This window comes from Telmatherina bonti, assembly GCF_933228915.1.
Source record: "Telmatherina bonti genome assembly, chromosome: 3".
Classification (NCBI taxonomy): Eukaryota; Metazoa; Chordata; class Actinopteri; order Atheriniformes; family Telmatherinidae; genus Telmatherina; species Telmatherina bonti.
Window position 1 is genome coordinate 13,676,084 of NC_136621.1, and position 22,461 is coordinate 13,698,544.

General features: G+C 37.9%; 1 protein-coding gene across 1 annotated transcript; it reads right to left on the minus strand.

The window, feature by feature from the left end:
* Positions 1 to 2,767: 2,767 nt before the first annotated feature.
* LOC306772756 (integrin alpha-L-like) lies at positions 2,768 to 22,224 on the minus strand (the record flags this gene model as incomplete). The annotated part of the gene is made up of 28 exons (XM_079262355.1): positions 2,768 to 2,944; positions 3,097 to 3,207; positions 3,312 to 3,353; positions 3,638 to 3,763; positions 3,972 to 4,079; positions 4,840 to 4,912; positions 5,218 to 5,297; positions 5,448 to 5,546; positions 6,738 to 6,879; positions 6,956 to 7,026; positions 8,988 to 9,104; positions 9,240 to 9,406; positions 9,487 to 9,644; positions 10,805 to 10,935; positions 12,746 to 12,943; positions 13,031 to 13,177; positions 15,501 to 15,634; positions 15,783 to 15,900; positions 16,479 to 16,552; positions 16,642 to 16,780; positions 17,345 to 17,495; positions 17,606 to 17,748; positions 17,840 to 17,970; positions 18,035 to 18,149; positions 18,237 to 18,313; positions 18,456 to 18,547; positions 18,718 to 18,841; positions 22,170 to 22,224. The coding sequence occupies 28 exons, from the start codon at positions 22,222 to 22,224 to the stop codon at positions 2,768 to 2,770; spliced, it is 3,300 nt and encodes a 1,099-aa protein (XP_079118481.1).
* Between the last annotated feature and the right edge of the window lie 237 nt (positions 22,225 to 22,461).

The following is a 22,461-nucleotide window of genomic DNA, read 5'->3' on the forward strand; positions in this document are numbered from 1 at the left end:
CATGAAAAAAGCTCTTCACATAGTCATATTATACAGTACCATTCAGATTCAAGCAAACACCCATTAGAATACGGATAAATGTGAGTGGTACAAAGAAAATAGAGGCTACATGTGATATTTGATTGATTCTTTAACATATCTATTAAACATATATATTGCTGTTAAAATAAAAATGTGAAAAGTACATCTCATCAAGCATTGAATATTTTCTTTTGCAATTTTTCATTAAAACGAAATGTTTTCCAAATAATTCATTCTAAGCTATACCATACATCATTTAAACACTTGAATAATAAGAAAAAGATTAAACTATTAGGTGCTTACAAAGAATGGGAAGTTCAATATGTTTTGAAGACACACATACACGTACAGTACCAATCCAAAGTATTGACACATTTATCCCTGTATTTAAAACGGAGGTCTGCAACCTTTACAATCCAAAGAGCCTGTTTTTTTCCTCAGTCCAGCTAAATAAAACTTGTTTCAAGTCGCAAATTGCCTTTTTAAAAAAGACAACTTATCATTTTAGACGATTATCTTTAAAAGGAAATGTGTTGTCATTTGTTAAAAACCATTTTATTTAAATTCTTAGGCTCTAAACTAAAGAAAAACCTTTTTAAAGAAAAAAAAAAAAAAAAAAAAAAAAGGATAAATACATTATGGGAAGTCAGTAATAAAGATACAAATAAAAAAAGTCAATAACTTCAACCTATGTATTTACATATCTCTGGTATAATGAACATATTATTATAATTGTGTTGTGGAAATAACTATTCCATTATGAAAACTGAAAAACTACTAAAAACATGCATTTGTTACGATATTTATATTTAATAACATAGGTTGATTGTTTATGATTCTTTGCCAATGTCATTAAGAGCTAGTGGAAGGTCCAAAAAAGCAACTTGCAGCCGGAGATAGCAGACCCCTGATTTAGACATAATAAACAATATCATTTACATAATAATAACCACACAAGTCTAAAGCCCCCCCCCCCCCCCCCCCCCCCCCCCCCCCAAAAAAAAAGTCACCCAATACTGCAAATAAACAACTATACAATTCTAGTTTAGCAATAAAAAAATTTTTTAAAATATTGCTACAAAATATATTCACAACTCGATAAAAGGTCAAATTAGATGTTAATTGAAAATAAAATAGTACTTTCGAAGAAGATAAGAAGCTACTTTTAAAAACAGCCTTTCCCACCTTTTCCATAATGATGTATTGAATTGGACCATTGATGTGCTGGTAATCATTCAACTGACTGAAAAGGTACCAGTGCTTAAAGTGGGCCGGTATGCACCGCAGTACCGGCACTTTTAATTCCATCCCATTGCATACTGGGACTATTTTTTTACAGTGTATAGTGCACACCAGGGCTTTTACCGGCTTTCCTCAGCAATCAGTATACCCTCCAACGACTTCACCACATATTACGGCTTACATTTGTTGATTTTGATTTAAAAAAAAAAAAAAAAAAAAAAAAAAAAAGTCGCCTAAAAAGACATATATTGTTTAGACGCACAACGCTTGCTGTAGCCCACAACGTCACGCCGCACTTCATGTTGTTCACTCACTTCTGTGCTTACATTGAAGTGGACATGCTTTGAATGAGAGGAAAGGTGGAGAAAAAAAAAACTATTGCAGCTGTAATGTTAGCCTGGCTCCAAAAGAGCTTGAAGACACGAACTGGAGCCGAGTTGAGTGATGACAGTAGCACTACTTAACAGTAATTTTCTACACCAGACAATGAAGGTCAGATGCTGCAAACTAACTGTATGACTGGTCAGTATTTTGAGTATTTGAAGGTTATTTCCTGATAACAGACAAGATAATATTGCTAAGTAGCATGGACCAGAACCAATGCTGTAAAAACAAAAAAAAATTCACAGAGGACAAGTGTGATAGTAATAAACTGTTAAATTAGCCTGGTAATAAACTAAATAAGTCCAAATGTAGAACTTTTTTGTTATTAATGCTTTCATACATAGTGGGCCTGTAGTGGGCACCTATTTACAAACTTTTTTCTTGCATATTCATTAATGAGATGGTATTTTTGTAAATAAGCCACTTCAGTGGACGTTAGTGAGTCATCCAATATGTTCCACTCACTGGAGAATAAATAAATAAATGATATAATAAATGATATAATTAATTATAATACTGTAATTACGCAACTTTGCCTTTACGATAAATAGGAAAAGAAAATGATACAGCTATATTTTATAAAAGATTTAAATTATATAATTATGATTATATGTTATTATATAACTATTTTGTGAAGTACATAAAAAAAAATCATAAAATATTCTAAATATCACTACTACCAAAAAACTATCATTGCATTTTTTTGGGGGTAAAATACTGTATTTAAAAAATGTTGCATTGTTTTTGTTTGTTTTTTTTAATCAATTCTTGCATCAAATGGTTAATGAGCTTTTAGTTTATGTATATTCAGTGATTTTTTTTTAATGTCCAGCAATGAGGCTTGAAGTTCAAGTGTCTCCATGGCACTTTGAATTTGGCAAATGTGGATTTGATTTAGAACTTGCTGTGTTTGTTTTTTGTCATTTCTGTGCAATAAAAGTATTATTCTGTAGCCATAAGTATATAAGTATCACCCATATTTATGTCCCATATTTGCATGACAAACTGACAGCAAGTCATTAAGGGAGTACCACCACTTATTTTGTTCCACTTAAAGCACTGAAAGGTACTAATGGTTTAACTGGGATTTGCATCCCTCATGCAGGACTCCTCATCTTGGTCACTCTTTTTTGTCAGAATCCGTCCCTTCAGTTCCATTGGGGAGGGTATCTTGATTACTTTCTTTGTTGTCAGCACCAATGAGGTTTTCTTTCTCTGGAGGTTCAGCTGATTTTATGGAGTTATTGTCTTCCTCTCTCTGGAAATCCTCCTGCGTCTTTCTCTTGAAGCAACCCAGCTTGTGAGAGATATGAGAAAATAATAAGACGTAGCGCCAAAAGAAACATTTCAATGCCTCACAGTAATTCAGGTTGTGACTCTCAGGTCACAACTGAATTTAAAGAGAAACTCTTACATTTGTATTTTATGTGCTAATTTTAAGGAACTCACTTTAAACATGATGACTGTGATTATGATCAGAAGCAAGAGGCCCAATCCAGCTCCAGTCAAACTGATCAGCAGCTGATCTGGAAGGATCAAGAACTCGACTCGAGCTTCAAGCTATAAAAAGAGAAAAGTTGTCAAAGTTGGAAATAAACCTTTTAAGATATTATTTTTTAAGATATTTTAAGATAATATTCAGTTATCAAATAAACCATACGTACCCCTTTCTTTGTTGGATCGTTGTCTTTCTGCAGCTCAGTTTTCTGGGTGAAGTTCAGAAGATAAATCCAGTTTTATGAGAAAAGGATTATAGGCAGCATCTTGAAATGGCATTACTGCAGTCAAACTTCAACATACCTCTTGTGTATGAGAAACCAGAACATATCGACTTCTGTCATAATCAACATGTATATAGCTCCTAAATTTGACTTCCTTCCTCCCTCCAGTATATCGTTTGAGAAAGGCAAGTTTCTGTGAATGGAGAACATGCCAGTTAAATACATATTTCATGTGTGGTGTGTATTTTACCTCTTGTTACTGTGTTTACCTTCGCATACTGTTTGAGGTCTTTAAATTGTACATCTCCCTCCAACCTAAACTCAATAGCTGAATATTTTTTCAGATTGAAAATATCACAGTGAACAGCTTTGCAGCCCTTTTCTGGCGAGCAGTACTGCAACAAAGCGAAAGGTCACTTTTCTGAGGGATTTAAAATTCTCCAGCACAACTCAGATAATTGTATTTTAAATCTGCTGTCCTCACCTCTGATGTCACTTCAGAAGTATTTGAACACTCAGTTTTGTTCTTGAAAAGAAAGAAATATGTGAGCTTTTGATGCAGCAGTAGTCTAGGTGAAAAATTTCAGGCTCTCACAAAATTACCAGCTGGACAAAAACTTGATAGTTGTTCAGCTCGAAATTATGTTCCAGTTTCGTTGGGAACAGCAGGGACACGTTGACAGGAAAATCCTTAAAACCAAGATTATTGATCTGTAGGAGGTGAGAGACAGAGTTTCAATTGCAGATGAGTATATTTAGGAAAAACATGCTTCATTTTCTGATTTGAGATTGTTACAGCTGCCACCACTTTCCTGTGATAATTCCTCTCACACAGCATGGACAACCTCCTCTAGCATCACCTGGCTCGGATTGGCACCACCTCATCACACCCCCTTCATCGGTATTGCTAATTGGCTGCCTTCAGAACCAATCAAGATTCAACACATCTCCACTCCGGTATAAAAGAGCTGCACCGTCTTCATTCCATGGCAGCTGTGGTTCTGGATACAGCTTGCTCTCTCAGACTAGTTGCTGTTTTGTGTGGAAACGTTAAGCAAGCCTTTTATGCATCTTGCTGTTGGCTTTTTGTGTAGTTTTGGTTGTTTTGTTTTGTTTTTTTGGGGGGTAGCTGGTGGTGCTTGTTTGTGTTTTTTGCTCTTTGAATGCATTGTTGTTGGTTTTTTTTTTGTCTATAGTTTTGGGCTTAGTCTTACGTTTTGCTGTCATGATTGTTTTGGGTGGCTAACTTTCAGTGCTCGTTTGTGCTTTTTGTTTTGGGTTTGCTTTGTTTGTACTTTAGCTGCCCCTCCCTCTTGAGTGTGTATTGTTTTTCCTTTTGTGTGGGACAATAAAATCCCCCAAAAACTCCAATTCCCATCTGGCACACTTTTTTTTTATGTTGCGGCCTTCACCCAAAGCGAGCCGGGACGTAACAGAGATATTAAGATCACAGGATATGGAAGTGACTTACCCTGTATATGATAGTCATTTTTTTAGGTGCCACATCTTCGTTTGTGAAATTCAGATATGTGTCTTCCATATTTCTGAAAGAATACAAGACTAATGAAATGCAGGAAGCTGTCAGGTTGTACTGCCAATCTCTGGATTAAATATACTGATTTAGTGAAATTACTATTAATGTAGTTACGTTTACTTACACTGTTATTGCCATTTTGATCTGAAATTGCACTGGGATAGTTTTGGTGAGGGAATTGCTACTGCTGACATTTAAATTGTCACTGAGGATGTAAAAGATCATTTCTGTGTTTAACAAAACACATGAAATCACATCTGCGATACAAAATGCATTTTATATTTATGCTGTTGAGTTTAAGAGGCGTCTTGTTACCTTTGTGCTGCAATGGTCATCGATATTGTGTTGTTCCAGTTGAAGTCTTTCATAATGTGAAAGACAGCTTCAAATATTGCCTTCATGAAACAAGAGACTTATTTTACATGGGATTTATACAGAAAGAAAACAGTTTGCACACCTGTTAAAGTGAAACTACCAGAGATCTGGTCAGACCTATATGTGCGCCCCATACCGTTAGAAAAGTAACTGATTGTGGTTTGACTCACAAATGATTTGCTGCGAAACACAGGAAGGCTGATACCACACACGGTTTTGTCAAACACTCCTTCAAGATCGTGGCACATGTGGAGCACTGATCTCGTTGCCTGTTGGAACAAGTTAAATAAAGATTTGTTATAGATGTAGTTTTCTTTGGGCATGTGAGATTAAAATTTCAATTAAAATTCTCTGTCAATTTATTCTGTTTCAGAGTTTGTGTTTCTTTTGTGGAAAAACAAACATACGCATCTTATTTCAGTTTAAGTCCTCCACAAAAAAAATGAAAAACAGATTTTGTTTCCTGTTGGTGGCATGTTTAAAAAAAAAAAATCTTGCAGTGTATCAGGAGTAGCTGCATAAATCACAGCAAAACAATTCAGCTAAATGTCTGGGCTTAAAAAAAAACAAACAGTTTACTAATCCTGTTGTTGATGATTACAAAGGTGTTGCATTATTTGTGTAAGGTGTTAAGTGCTTTGCAGCATCCATAAGAACACTGACTGCTGATTTTTTCGCTGTCTGTGAAACTGCTGGCTAACTTTATGCTCTTTCTTCATGTAACATGATGCCAGAATGTAACCTAATGAAAAACTACTGGTAAGTGTCTCACATTTGGGTCGACATGGACAAGTACTGAATGGGAGAAGAAAGGAAAGAGTGTGCATCTCCAGCAGTGCATAAGAGTAAGAATCTAAAGAAACTTGCATGTTAGATGCAAGGTGGAAATAATGAGTCGACCAGATAAGTCGCAACATCTGCGTCTCCAGTAAGCACATTACAAGTGGCTCCACTGGTTTTTAATATTGCAACTAATGGACAATAATAAGAAAGTCGACAGAACCTGGTTTGGGGAAGGTGACGATCTGTATTGATGGGATGGACTTGTTTAATTCTGTTTTTCTCCCTTTTGTTGTGTTTTTTTTTTCAGCTGTCACAATTATGGTGAAAATTACAGAAGACAAGCAGCTTCTAAGAAACAAACCCTACCATGCACATAAATTATTCCATTTTTCTAGGAGAGTCGGATATGAAAAAACTCTTTTAAATGACTTACATGCTTTGCTGCATGCTTTTTTCCTTTTACAGAGCTGTCTATAAATACAGTTTTGTATTAATTTTTTTTTTATTCTTATTTTGATAGTTTTTAGACCAGTGACTCCATGTTTATTGTTTATTGCTGTACTCTTCAATATATTTATAATAAGCCCTAAAGCTCTAATTAAAGCTCTAAGTTGTGTTCTGCTCCATGCTGTAGATGAATGCAGGGATATTATTAAACAGACAAATATTAAAATCACCTTTGTAAGATTCATCTTAGAGAAGGAGAGGCCTGGAGGATAGTGCATTGTCAGGTTGGTATTGAACGAGTCATCACCAAGATTAGTAACTTTCATGGAAACATTGAGGAAGTTCGAGTCAGTCACCAACACTGTCGCAGACCTAAAAGAAACAAAATACTTGTTACATTAAAACTTATCAGTCTATTAGTAAAAATATGTATTTGTCAGACACTTACGTGAAGTTGAAATCCACATCAAGTTCAGCAATACATACGTCATTTTTTCTACAATGTTTTTCAAATGGAACCTGTGAAAAATAAATCAATGTTTTATTTCGTCATAAAATTTCAAATGAAACATTTCCTGTATCATCAAAAGCTATTGAGGCCCAGATCCCTCCCATTCTGCTCTTATTGGTTAACTTAACTGGCCTCTTAAAGCACCGCCTGATAGCCACAACCTGCATATGAATAGCATGTTAGGATGAAAATACAAAGTAGTGAAGAGAAAACTCGGAAGCGAACATGGCTGAGAAAATGCAGGAAGGATTTCCCCGACCTGGCTCGGTTTATTTGCCTCCTCCTGCTAAAAAGCTGAGAAAGAGAAAATTGTTGGTGGAAAAAGCTGAGAATAAAAAAGCCTTGAATTACGCAAGGAGCAAAAACAGAGGTGGAGGGGCCAAGACAGGGGGCCACTTTCACATCTTGCTAGCTCCTCAACATTACCTACCCAGCTTTCAGTTAAAGTGGAACTATTATGTGCATTTCAGGCTAATTTATTTTTATTTCTGAGACCAGAAGGGCTGGGATTGATCGAGTTATTGTTACAAATCGCTTTATTTACTTCAGACCGAAACGAGTGGATTGAGACTCTTCTGCATTAAGCCCCGCCTCCCGCCACTGCACTACATCGGGAGCGCACACCGCACCTGCTTTCGCCGTCATTGTAACGTCTCATAAACAGAAGGATTAGGCTCATATGAACTCAATAAAAAAACAAAATACAATGTCAACACATAGCATACAGCCCTACATGTTGGAACCTGAATCAGACCCTGAAAACAAAGTGGAAAACAGCAACCCACAGCAACGAATGCAGCAGGATGTCTCTCTTTGGTAAACTCACCAGCCATCGTTGGAAATAACTTTATCCGACGTTTTCCACCCGCCTGATGTATTTGTACATGCCCTTGTTAACCAGTAGAAGGTAACCAATCACCGAACCTTATCCCCCGGGACGTCACAAGGATTTCCAAGTAGTAAAAATCTCTCTAAAACGACGCGTTTTTCGTCGCCATGGAAACCGAACGGAGAGAGTGCTGGAACTCAAACATGCGTTTAAATGATAAAAAACGGTGCCATTCACATGTCTGATGAGGATTCAACACTGTAACACTGTAGAAAGCTCAGAAAACTTGAAATACCACAATAGCACCCCTTTAATATCAGATTTATCCAGCCATAGAGCTTTGAGCTAGATGCAGCTCAGAGGAGGAAAACAAAGGGCTTTGTTGATTTATTTATCTACAAGTGGATGCATTAGGTAATATTTTTGTAAAGTTTTAACTTTAACTTTACTCTGTCAGGCCATTAAGTCTGATAATTTATGTTTTAGGATGTGCTCCCAACATCCAGGTGTGCCTTTTTTCTGAGTTAAAATAAATTCATATTACATGAAGAATAACTTCTTGCAGTTCTGCAGAACCGAGCTGAACTACCTGCCATGCTGTAGGCCTTTCCATTGTCGTTTCCCTCTATCACTTGATCATGTGGTAAATCAATATAATATATAATATACTGTCACAGAAATGCAGTCTCTTAACAAAGTTTAATTTTTTTTCTGTAATGTTTTTCTTCGTTCAGTGTTGGATTCTTGTCTATATATTCTTAGTTTGTGGGATTACTGAGAGTCACTAATTTGCATTTTATTGAATTGTTTTTTACTTGCTTTTTACATATTCTTCTACTGCCGTGGCTGTAGTTTGTTTTAGTAAATAAAGTATTTCAGTGAGGCATGCACTTGACTACTGCCTGTGAATTCTGCATTATGGTAAATTTTCATAACATTACAATGCAGATACTATGATAAGGATTTGGATTTTATTCAGCCACTACAGAAGAAAAGGGAACAAAGGTACCCCATGTGGGATGACATAAAGTTTTCCTTGCTCTTCTATAAAAACTGCCACCTCAATCAGATGCAAAAACCATTTAAGTTTCCATTATATTTGAGCTAAATTAGAAATTAATTTCACAGCACTGTAAAAACCTCAACAACAGCTTGTCTCGTGGCGTCTGTGCTCAGGATGGCACTTGCGTTCTCGCTGTCATTTTGGGAAAAGTTCAACTTGATGTTGATGGGTAATAATGTGTCTTTCACACATTTCTGCAAAATAAAAAGGAGAAGAAGTTATTTGCATATCTGTGAAGACATCTTCAAATTGTGACAGGAAGCAGATTCATTCAGTTACAGGAAGTTTTATTTCAGCATGAAGATGATTAATCGGAATATTTTTCATACCGGCATGAAGATGGAATAGTTAAGACACGTTTCTTTATCAATCAGCTTGTAGGAAGAAGTAAAAGTCCGGGCTTTGTTATCAATCTGACTGAAGAAACCTCGATGGAATTTTCTCATTGGATCAACATTAAGGGTGTATGAGATGTTCAGTTCAGTGCTCTCTGCCCCTGTAAAGGTATACAACTGGTTTAAAACTACACACTGACAGCAGCTATACCTGAATATCACACTAATGGGAAGTCCCCACCTTGTTTGCTCATTGTTGTCTCTTCCATTTCAAAGCATACTCTTAAGTAAACCATGAGCAAATGTTCAGCTTTGCCGACCAGGCAGTCAATATTCTCTGTGCTTATCTCTTTGGGATAAAATGACAGGTGAGCCATGACACTAAAAACAGCCTTGGACCTGAAAGACAACAATTAAAACTGTTTATATTTACTTTTGCATAATTGAAGGTTAAACATGACGCAGTAATGCTTCAACTTTCCTTATAAGGTTGAATTATTCACAAAACTGTAGAGTAGGTTATTACAATGACAATGTGAATCTTTCTAAAACGTCTTTGGTTTCACTGGTGTTTTCAAGTTGAATAGAAAAAATTAAATTTCTGGAAGCATCCATACATCTTGCATGAAACGTTTAGGCTTAAAAGTAACTGGGACATCCATTTGTTGACCTTTGAGCAGAACAAATAATCAGTTTCCTTGTTCAAGTACCTATACTTTACTGAAGTAATTATTTTCCAACTGACTTTTTACTTCTAATCCTTACATTATCAAAATGCTTTGTTACTCCTGTTTCATTTGGGCTCTTTGTTTTTAGTCTGGCTTGCCATTGTTAAGAAAAAAACACACACATACGCACACACACAAAAAAAAGTCCAGACCAGAAAAGCACTCGGAGAGCGAAAAACCTTCGCCAAGGTCCACAGTTCTAAAAAAAATTCCTGGATCCATACCGTGATCCATATCACCACCAAAATTAAATCAGGTCATTCTTTTCACATTTCCAACAACTCCTGAAAATTTCATGAAAATCCGTCTGTAACTTTTTGAGTTATCTTGAACACAAACAGATAAATGCCAGTAAAAACATAACAAGCCCTTTGGCACAGTCTAAAATGCTGCGTAGGCCTTATTACGTGATTAATCAGTTCGTCATTACATGTGTCCAGAGTTTTTGCAGTAATCACAAAAGAAAAACTGCAACATGACGCTGCAACCACACGCTCAAGTGCTAGAGCACATTTGACCAACATCAGTAGCGCCAGCTCTGTCAAACACACGAGTATGAATCCAGTTTCAGCTTTTGCCCTTAATTGCACTTTTTCCCTGTACATTACTTTAGTTTTATACTTTAAGTAGTTTCAAAAGAGTTTTTAAACCCGAATACCTACACATCTACAGAGTAAAGAATGCAAAACCTCTATCAGAGGAAATGCCTCTAAATTTGGTTCCAGTACTTTGATGTAAAACTAAGTGATGAGCTAATTCTGGCTTTGAAATGTCAATGATTAAAGATTACACTGGGTTGATTTACATGAGTAAAGCACACAGTATAAATACCTTAAGACAACCGCAGCACCTTGTGATCCAACCACAATATCTGGGAGCCCATCATCGTTAAGGTCAATGCGTCCGTCTATGGCTTGTCCAAAGAGTTTTATCCCAGGTTTAATATTCTCTCCAGTGATTCTCTAAAATAAGATATTTATTAGTTATTTGTACATCTGTTTGAAGGTACTTATCACAAAGGCTGTCGAGAAAAATGCTAAAACTTAACATTCACCAGTAATTTTTCATGGCTTCCTTTGTTATTGCTTAATAGCCCTCAACATTTTGCACTTAAACAGTTTGCTCTCCAGTTCAGAGGAGCAAATTTATCAGTGACTATCATGAATGTTAGTAAAATTTGTGTTTAAAAAACACAGTCTTATTTTTGGGCCAAAGGGGAAAAAAGCTGCAAAGAAATGATTTTCTTTTTTTTTTTTCTTAGTGTGACCTTTTAAGAGGTTTGGATTAGATTGTGGAAGATAATTTGACAAATCTTCTGTATATTTGTCAGCTGAACTTATACCTCCAATCTTCCATTTTGGTTTTCAATTATAGTGATCAGCTGAGTGAAAAGGCAACACATACAGGAAATCAGTTTAAGACAGCTCCCATTGGCATGATGTATTAACCTGGTGGAAATAGCCATAGGAAAATCAACAACTGTGACCATAAAGGTAATTAAATGCTTAAAACCAAACATAGTTCCATCAAGTTTAAAAGGGAGGAGATTCAGTTTTGATTGGAGCTCAGAATCAGTCAGACTGGATGGGCGGTGTGCCAGAACTTGACTTTTTGATGTTCGAATGTCATCTGTGTTGTTTTTAACCAAACAATACCTTTTTTTTTTATTTTTTTTTTTTTTTTTTAACTGTAGTTCTGGATCAAGTAAAAAAAACATAAACTGGAGAATATATTTTGACTAAAGCGACAGGATGTGTTAAGAGGTCATCAGCAATCAGATTACACAATAAGTCATTAGTCACAGTCATGGTGAAGTACATTGCACAATGTGATTTTGGCTTGAATGTCCATATAGCAAGCCAACAATGCAGAATCAGCACATGAAAGTAGAGTTTTGCAATGACCCCACCCCCGTTACTTAGATGAACTGATCCACCTTTTTGACCTTCTACTATACTACCAGTCTCAACTTTAATCCAAAAGTCCTCCTCTGTGCTGTCACACTGGACAATGCACCACATAAAGGCATATAATTATTTTTAAAAAAAACAAAAAAAACCTTGTTCAGATTCCGTTTCTGTCACAATAGGTGGGTGGGACACATACCTCACAGAGTCATACAAATGTCACTAACAGGGATCTTTATAAATATGGTTTCTGGTTTTGATTGAGGAAAGATAATATACTACAACATTGCATTTAGAACAAATCTACATACTACAAATGTATCAGCTTTTCATAACCAATTGACTCTATTAACTCTGACTAACTCAAATTTAACTCTAACTGTATTGACACTACTAAATCTTTTGCCCATCCCTTTCCAGTTAAGGGTCTGTGCATCGTCTTCAATGAGGGTCCCCTTTATTGCAGATCTTTCTACATTTTTGCTTCTGTTTTTTTGCAGAGCGGGGCAAAGTTGAGGACCAACAACAGCACTAACATCACCAAGAGTAGTCAAGACCTCACATTTTTCTGAACCAACAAAACAGAGACTGAAAATTAATGTGCAAAGCTTTATACACTTCCTTCCTATGGAGATCATTTCTTGGTAAACTTTGTTTTTAGACACTGCATCTGCATTTTGGTCTAGTTAGTGCTAAATATATTATGACAGCGTAACATTTAACCATTTCTGCAAAGACTGGATCATTTTTTCTAATTGAATCCTGTTGTGCAAATCCTGCTGTATTTAGCATGATTGTACATCTGTAATGTTGTTATACAATCCCGTGTCAGGTAATGACAAAAAGATTAGAATATCTGTGTCACCTGGCTAAAAGTGCTACGTATGCCCTTGGTTTTGTCTCCAAGGTAGATGTACACAGCCCCAGTGTTATCATCCTCCAGAGGGGCTCCAATGGCAACGTCTCGGAGTCCATCTCCATTCAGATCTGCAAGGCTGGATATGGTTGTACCGAATCTACCCATGGATGGTGCTGTCACATTAAACTCTTGCTGCAACAGCCCCTATAGGAAATAAAGATGTTATCTAAGGGACTAAACCAACAAAAACAGAAATAGCATTTTCAACCCAAGCCCTTCATGACACCCCACCTCATCATTCAGTGAGTAGATGTAGACTCTTCCTTCTTTCTTTTCATGAGGCTGGTAAAACATTGGAGCTCCAACAAGCAGGAAGTCAGTATCACCATCTGAGTTTACGTCTATGCTGCAGAGCTCTGCACCGAAGTAGGAACCAATCTGAAAAAGTGAAGGTTGAACATTCTGTTTCAAACAAAATTTCTGATATTGATTAACAAGGTGTAGGTGCAAGGAAGTTTGGTTTCCTTTCTTTAACTGCATAAAATGATGCATTATGATATGATCAAGAACACACACCGGATGGTACTCTTTTTCACACACATCATCACACTCAAATCCTCACAGTGAACATATACAACTCTAATCCCTTCCTTACAGCTCTTTGCAAATGTATAACCTTTGACTTCGAGCTTCTGTATCTTTAACTGGAACAATACTACCACATAACTGGAGATAAATATCTGGGGCCGTATTTACAAAGAATCTCAGGGCAAAAATTAGCTCCTAAACGGGAAAATGGTCACCTAAATGCTAAGACTAAACCAGGGGTGTCCAGAGTCTGTCCTCGAGGGCCGCTGTCCTGCAGGTTTCCCATGTATTCCTGTTCCAACACGTCTAGCTTCCACTAAATGGATCAAACAGCCAATGACGTGCACAACTGATTAAGCTCTACTACTAATTAATTTGAATCAGGTGTGTCTGAGCAGGGATACATAGAAAACCTGCAGGATTCTGGCCCTCGAGGACTGGAGCTGGACACCTCTGGACCAACCATTTGGTTGCTGTCGGTACTCCATGCAACCAAATAAACATTTCAGAAACCTTTAATGATGATTTTACAAGGGTTTCAAGTCAATCACAAGAGTATCATGACTGATGGAGCTGGTCTGGACTGCACCAACATTACTGACAAGAAAAATTACACAACAAAACTACAGATTAAAGTTGTGACTGCATTGTGTTATTTGTCAAAAGGGAAATGCAGCTTTGTGGTGCAGACGACATCGTCGTATTTCAGCCAAATTTATTCATCAAACAATAAACATCCTTTGCAGACCCGCATTATGCAATGTTTTTAATGTAGCCTAATAGATGTTTTTTTTTAAACTGGAAATAAAAATTAAAATTTTGAGGAAGAAAAACTGCGATACTTGTGGCCTATGTTTTATAGCATATCTTTATTTGGATCCAGCAGCAAACCTCCTGCAGTAGTGATGCGTGCGTGGCCAACACTGCTTGTTGCTGATAAGATTGCAGGTTACACTCATAGCATTATCGCTTTATTTACCCACCAAACTTGCACAGCAATAAAAATGAAAATTTCTTTGCCTGACCCAATTCATGTGACCCATGGGTTACGTATTGATCCACGCATCACTATCCTGCAGTATTTCTGTCATTAATTTACTGCCAGAGGCTTAAAACAATCAGATCCAACACAGCAAATCACAATGTCAGGAAACATGTCATCATCCATAGCAAGGGAGTCAACTCTGCCCCTTCTCTTAGTTCAGTGGTTCCCAAACTCTTTCTGCAGGGTATCCTGTTCATCGATGACAACAATGTCAAGACCAGTCCAGCCCTCCAGAAAAGTAGCTTTTGATGGCTGGATTTGGGCATCCCAGGTTTAAAATAATGTTCACCAGCTCTAGGTCAGAGATCATCAAGTTCAGTCCTCAAAGGCCGGTGTCCTGCAGGTTTTGGATGTTTGCTTGAAGCAAAATACCTGCGCAACAAAATGCTGGAGATCCATTTTGAGTCAGGTTTGTTGCAGTAAGTAGAGAAACCCACCTCATTCAGTCGGACCCTAGTTGGTGATCCCTTCTCTTAGTCCAGGGGTGGGAAACCCTCATCCTCAAGGCCCAGAATCCTGCAGGTTTTCCATGTATCCCTGGTCCAGCACATGATTCAAATCAAATAGATCCAAAAGGCTTATAAAGATCTGCTCAGTGATTCATTCGTTTGAATCTTGTGTGTTGAAACAGGGAGACATCGAAAACTTTCAGGACGAGGGCCAAGGTTCCCCAACCCTCCTGATCTTTGTCATCAGGAGACATGGCAGTGTAAAACTGGTTGAGACATTTTTATAGTAAAAATACAAGCAGGTATTGGAATAAGCTTTAAATTATAACCTAAAGCAGGGGTGCCCAAGTTTGTCATTGACATCTAACATCCTGCAACTTTTAGATGCAACCCTTGTCCGACACAACTGAATCAGATTAATATTCAGGTAGCAGGACTATGGATGACATAGGAAAAAAGAAAATCAGTTATTGGAACCAGATGTGTTGGAGAAGAGGAGCATCTAAAAGTTGCAAGATGGTAGATCTCAAGGACCTAGTTTAGGTGCACCACTGACCGGAAGAAAAACATCTGTGACATCATGACACTGTGATGTTCAGTTGACGTATAAATATACTAATACAATATTTACAACACAAAAAATTAACCAAAAAGAAAAAAAAACACCACGGTTACTAACCTGGCTGTCATCAAGTCTTTGGATAAGTTCCCACGTCCCGTTGAAAAATATGACCTGTCCTGTGTGGTTAAATCGCGGTGCACCCGTGAAATATAGAGGAGCACCCTTCTTCTCTCCAACAGATACAGAGTATCCTGCAACAGCATTGGTCGAGCAACAATATTCACTACTATCATAACAGACAACCGCCTAATAGAAAACAATAATCCGTGATTTATTTCACGCAGGTAAATGTAGTTTACTTTGGCAGAATCAGTTTAATGAAAATGTAGATGAATTTACCCATGTATGAATCCATCTCCATCACTGGATCGAAAAACTGCTTTTCAGTTTCTCCTTGACGTTCTGTGATTGAACCACGCCAGCAGTTTGATCCCACAGTACCCAGAATCAACTTATCCTGTTAACAAAAAGGTCTGATTAAATGACAGATACCACATAAATAATTTAAGATCTAAATCATTGACTATTCTCACAATTTTTTTGTTCTACATGAAGTTATGATAGATTTTCATTTAGTTTCAGATTTTAGGATTCCACTGTTTAACCATGATTTATAAGTTGATGCTGAAATATGAGTTTCCCTGCTGCAACACACCTGACTTAAATCAATGCGTAATTGTGAAGACAAGCTCTGCACAAGTTTGATGTGTGTCAGCTGTGTTGCAACTGGGAAACTCCCAAAACTTGCAGGACTGTGGCTCTCGAGGACATCGGCCACTCCTGGAATATAAAGTCTAAATTTGTAACTTTTATAAGTGTGTTTTTCTGTGTGTACAACATGTCGTCTTTTACTGAGTAAAATACAGGAAAGGAAAGCTGCGCTGACTCTAAATAGTCTCATATGTAAACTTTTTCTGAGGTATGTGCATAATATTCCAAATCTTTTGTACTATCTAAAGACAGTACCTGCAGCTTTATGCTCAATATTTGAATGTTTAAAAGGTACAGTGAAATTTTTTTAGATTTTGTCATCACCTTGTAAAAAGCAGCGCTGAATCCACTCTGGGACATCTCTGTAGACAGCTCTTCTGCTCGAGCCACTGTCTTTCCTTTATGTGAGACATGAAGGGCTGTTAGTGAAACTACCAGGAGGACATTATGTTATCAACAGTAATGATCAGAAGTGGAAAACAATCACCTTCTATTTTAAAAATCTTTTCTTGAAAAGTTTCCAGTTGCCCCGCAAGTTGATCATAACTTGCGATTTTGAAGATGGTCTTGTTACTGATTTCTGAAGGGATGCCTCCAAACTTTCTCACCGGACCTAGTTTTTCAACCTGGAACCATGAAATATACATGAAATCATTAAATTCTAATTGGTTTGGTCCAAAGTAAAGTGCAGCGTGAAAGCAAAGTCTGGTGAGTAAAAAAGTTACCTCATTAAACTGGTTTTCCAGCAAAGCTTGCAACTTGACATTTTAGTTTCTTTATAATCAGATTGAAACTCTGGATGCACTTGCATGTTTGTATTTCTGATAAATTTATTATTTGTATTTTTAAGGGTTGGCCAAATTATTATTTTACCAACCCTGAATGGAGAAGTGCAGATATGCACTGATGGTGATGATGGTTAGCCAGAATGATTTGAGAGGACATGGCATGTTTACATTTCAGCTCAACATTTTAGCTTGAGACAGTTCTTTCACTTTGGACATTGTTCTACATTGTTGCAGCGGACCAAAATGCAAGGACTGATATTCTTTTTCATTCCACCAGATCATGTTCAGGTGATGTATCAAAGAAACTGATTATATAATTATCATTAAACAAGACGATTTTTATTCAAACGTAAATGGTTAACCAGAAAAATAGAAAAACTCACGACAGAGCTACAGACTTACCAGAATGACAAACCGAATGATGTTTTGCTCATTATATCTTTTAATAATCCTTTTATCCTCTGGTTCACTGGGATCTCCATCCGTGACTATTATCAGAACTTTAGTTGCATCAGCAGAGGTGCCTGCAGCTGGGTTTTCGAATAGTTGATCCCTAAATAGACATGGCATTAGTGAAGCTTAGTATTAACAAAACTTCATCCAAATGCAGACTTTGACTACTTGTTCACAATCTCCCAACCGTATGCAGTCAGATGAACTTACATTACAAATCTGAGGGCTCTGTATGTGTTGGTGAGACTCTTCATTTGACGTTCCAGATGAAGTTTTTCATGAGCAGTACCATTCATGAAGTCATTGAAGTCAAAAACTTTTCTTGTATCAGTGGAGAACTGAACTGCTGCAAACTAAAGGATAATAATACTATTACAACAATGATTACAATACATAGTGAGTCATCTAAGTTAAAATGAATCAGTGCTACAGTAGAAAAGTAACCTTGATTGATGTGTTTTTAAGCTCGTCCATTATTGTCTTAATGAAGTTTTTATTTTCATTAAACTCATCTGTGGTCATGCTCTGTGATCCATCAATTAGAAAGACGATATCCACTTGCTTTTTTGTGCATTCTGAAAAATAGAGTAAGAATTATTTAAGAATAATAGATGAGGGAATAAATTAATTTATTTTTACCTTGAAAAGCCGGTTTAAAAGAGGAGATTTGCTGAAGTTCATCTGTGATTTTATAACACAAACTGTTCAGGTACATGTTGTAATGACATGCACGGACAAGACTTGGACTGCAAACCTAAAACAGAACACATAAAGTAACAGAATCATGAGCATCCTGTATTTATATCTTGGTCGGAAAAGTCACAAATTGTGTTTGTCTTACAGTGACGCTGGAGCCTGTCGGGTCTGCAGCGATTGAAAAGCCGAGGTGTTGAACTGTTGAGCTTGTCTGAGAGTTGTCTGCAACAGCAACGTAAGTGTGATAAAAACACACAAATCTTTACTGCGACATCATGAAATGTTCCATTTGTACTTTGTATTGTCAGTCGTTGCTTTTTATTCTTTTTAACTGATTTATTTAATGTGTTACATGAGTTTATACCTTTTGGACTGAACCATTTCATGGTTTGATCTTGATCATATTTGGATATTCTTCCTGATCCATTGAGCCACAGAGGTGCCGTGATGAGTATCCTGTGGACAAAAGTCAGTCTGAATTAAGCAGTTTGGGTTTATCTATAGGAAAATGCATTTATTATAATAAGCGGTTGTATTAATGTTATTGAACAACATATTTCAGGTAATCACAAGCAGGTACATTAGTGAATTTCTGCTAAACCACAGAGGTACAGTTGTGAACTTACCCTTTGTTGCGGGTTGAATTTAACTGAAGCACTTTGTATCCAAAGAAATCTTTCTTGTCACCAGAAGAGACATTTGCATTTGTTGTGTCGATGTTGAAGGCCAAAGAAATTGGGACAACTGCACCTGGAAAAAAAACAAGTTTGAAGAATAACATAAGAAAAACAAGCACTTCTTTGTTTTTAAGAGTGACAGCTGACTTAGAATAAATTGATGAAAACTAATGTCACGATCCCTAATAATGACAATAATAAAACTAATGATAACTTTTTGTCTCTTAAAGTTGGTATTTCAGGCATTTAATGTTCAGCCCAGTCAACGCTTGATTTTACTTCATGACAATGTCTAGAAACAAAAACCCGACAAAGTGATGTATGAGGCCAGATTATCCAATGGGCATTATGTTGGGCCCACACCCATTGGGGGCCCATGTTGGGCCCATGTAGGGCATATATTAGCAGTTCGGACATGAAACAAAATGTATATAAAAGCTAGATAATTACACCGCAGTGTCTAGTGTGCTGCTTTTGGTACCACTGGCTGAGAGATGTTAGAAAAGTAATTTCACAGTGTATCATTCACAATTTTTACAATGTTATGTTGCGGAACGGGGCCCCTAGAACACTCTGGGCCCAGGGCCCTGTGCACTTTTAATCTGGCCCTGCATACTACTGAAAACTTTTTGCTTTTCATGACTACTGACAAAGGGGGAATACAAATCTAAACTCTTTGTGATGAAGTTATCATATTCAGCCGAAGTTAAATTTTTCATGAATTTCTTGTTTTTCCAATTCATTCAATAGGGACAAAGGATTCTCATTTGTAGGCCAGAATTAAATTCTTCATGGCAGACAATTATATTTACAGGAATTTCTTTGAAAATGAAAGACAGAATGATCAGAATCAAGACTGAAAATCCAGTTCTGTTACATTTTATCAACCCTTTATTTTTATTTGCAAGATACCTGGATGTTGGCGCCTGACTTTTCTACAATTTCAAAGTTGTGGCAAACATTCAGAAAATGATAGGATGTTTTATAAACTATTGTCAAAGACACAGCAATGTGTATCTGTAACTTTCCAAGCAGTTGCAACATTTATTAACCACTCTGAAAGCTGTAAGAGCCCGCGTGCAAATATTCTGACAGAGGCAGCCGCCACATCAATGTGGTCGCAACCATGGTGGGGCCAGCCACTCCAAAGGTGATCGCAACCATAGCCACAATAGTCACTGGCAGTTTATTATGCCTACCTTGCACCACATTGCCACTATGCACTGAACACTCAAGGTTAACCAAGCAGAAACGCCAGTGTTCTAATGATGGGTTCCAGTAGTCTCAATGGCAAGATTCTGTGATGTCGTTACCAGGTATTTGACGTTTACCAAAATAGCAAATTTGTGATCATTTAGAAATGCTGTATATATGAAGAAAATCACAAATGTATGGACCATGCGAGCAACAGCCAATATGTTGAACAGTAAACCACACATTCATTCATTCATTCATTCATTCATTCATTCATTCATTCATTCATTAACCTAACCGCTTAATCCAATGAAGGGTCGTGGGGAAGCTGGAGCCTATCCCAGCAGTCTTTGGGCAAATGACAGGGTACTGCCTGGACAGCTCGCCAGTCCGTCGCAGGGCCACACAGAGACAAACAACCACTCACCCTCACACTCACTCCTATGAGCAATTTAGAGTACCAATCAACCTAACATGCATGTCTTTGCATGGTGGGAGGAAGCTGGAGTACCCGGAGAGAACCCATGCATACACAGGGAGAACTTGCAAACTCACAGAAAGGCCACTGTTTGAACCTTGCCCCAGCTGAGATTGAAACAGCAACCTGAGGCCATAGCAATGCCACTATGTCACCATGCAGCCCAAAACCATACTTATTAATGTAAAAACAAAATTGTCAATAACAACAACTTAATTATTTTAAACTTAACAGACACTAAATTTATTGTGAGGAATTTTCACAAAGACAAAAACTTATACTGGATCCAACCATGTCGATCTGTGGAATCCTCTGTAACTTATGAGCTCCCAGCTCAGATTTCCGAGTTTACTTCATTTCCTGCAAAATTTTCTCTAAATTCAGAGTTCTGAACACAGCTGAAATGCACAATTAGATTCATCCCATACCCATCAAGAAGTCCTACATCCGCCTTTTACGCATGCCCACATAAGGAAAAGGTCATTTCAGTGTGCAATAAGGACACGCCCTTAAATCCATGCTACCCTCAATTCCATTGTTCTGTTCACACGTGCTACCTTTAAACAATCCACATATATGTGGATTAATTTGGGAATCATATAGGGATGTTTTTAAGAAATAACTTTGTGGGTTTCAAAAACCAAACTTTGAGAAAATAAATGAATGGTAGGATCATGGGTCAGTTGGTCTGTCTTAAATCAGCTGTAAAACAAAAAAATAAAGGGACATTTGTTTGTCAGTATGTCCCTTACTTAAAAAAAAACAACAAAAAAACTCAATATGATCACATAAAAAAAATTAAAGGCCCTTTTGTTACCTGACTATTATTGAGGAGTATTAGAACATTTTATTAAGTAAATCTGTCTTTTTCTTTATTAAATAAATAAATAACTATAGTAACACGGTGTTTTGGGTCAGTTTTGACCCAAAAGTCTTTTTTCAAGAAACTGGCCAAAAATGTCATTTTTTTCCCTCAGAACTTTTATTTCCTCCCTGAGCTGTCACCTTATTGTGATGGAGGGGTTTGTGTGTCCTAAAGATCTTAACAGCTATGTTGTCGAGGGCTTTATGACCCTGGTAGGGTCACCCATGGCAAACAAGTGTCAAGGGGAGGGACCAGACTAAGTGTGGCTCAAAGACCTCTGTGATGACTACGACCCTGGGCGGAAATGTTCCCTTGCCCAGACGCAGGTCACCGGGCCCCCCCTCTGGAGCCAGCATCTGGTGGCCGGGCCTTTGCCCATAGGGCCCGGTCAGGCTCAGCCTGAAAGGGTTACATGGGCCCCACCTCCCGTGTGCTCACCGTCTGCGAGATTAGTCATAGGGTTCGGTTGCAATGTGAGCTGGGTGGCAGCAAGAGTCGGGGACCCTGGCGGTCCGATCCCTAGCTGCAGAAACTGGCTCTAGGGACGTGTAATGTCACCTCTCTGGTGGGGAAGGAGCCTGAGCTTGTGCTCGAGGTTATGCGGATCCAGCTAGATATAGTTGGACTCACCTCAACGCATGGCTTGGGCTCTGGAACCAGTACCCTCGAGAGGGGCTGGACCTTCTTCCACTATGGAGTTGCTCATGGTCAGAGGCACCGAGCAGACGTGGACATTCCCATCAGCCCCCGGCTTGGTGCCTGCACGTTGTGATTTACAAAAAGGTAGTTTCCCTCCACCTTCGGGTGGGGGGACAGGCTCTGTTGTCTGTGTTTATGCACTGAACGGAAGTTCAGAGTACCCACCTTTTCTGGAGTCCATGGAGGGAGTCTTGGAGGGTGCTCTTTCTGGAGACTCCATTGTTCTGCAGGGGGGGACTTTAATACTCATGTGGGCAATGACAATGAGACCTGGAAGGGAGTGATTGGGAGACATGCCCCCCCCCTCGCGGATTGTCCATAACAAACACCATGTTCGAACATAAGAGCGTCTTCTTCATTGTTGCCTGTCGTGGCGATAATCCCAGAACTTGTTGGTAGACACCAGCAGTGAGGGATGCCATCAAGCTGAAGAAAGAGTCCTATCGGGACTTCTTGG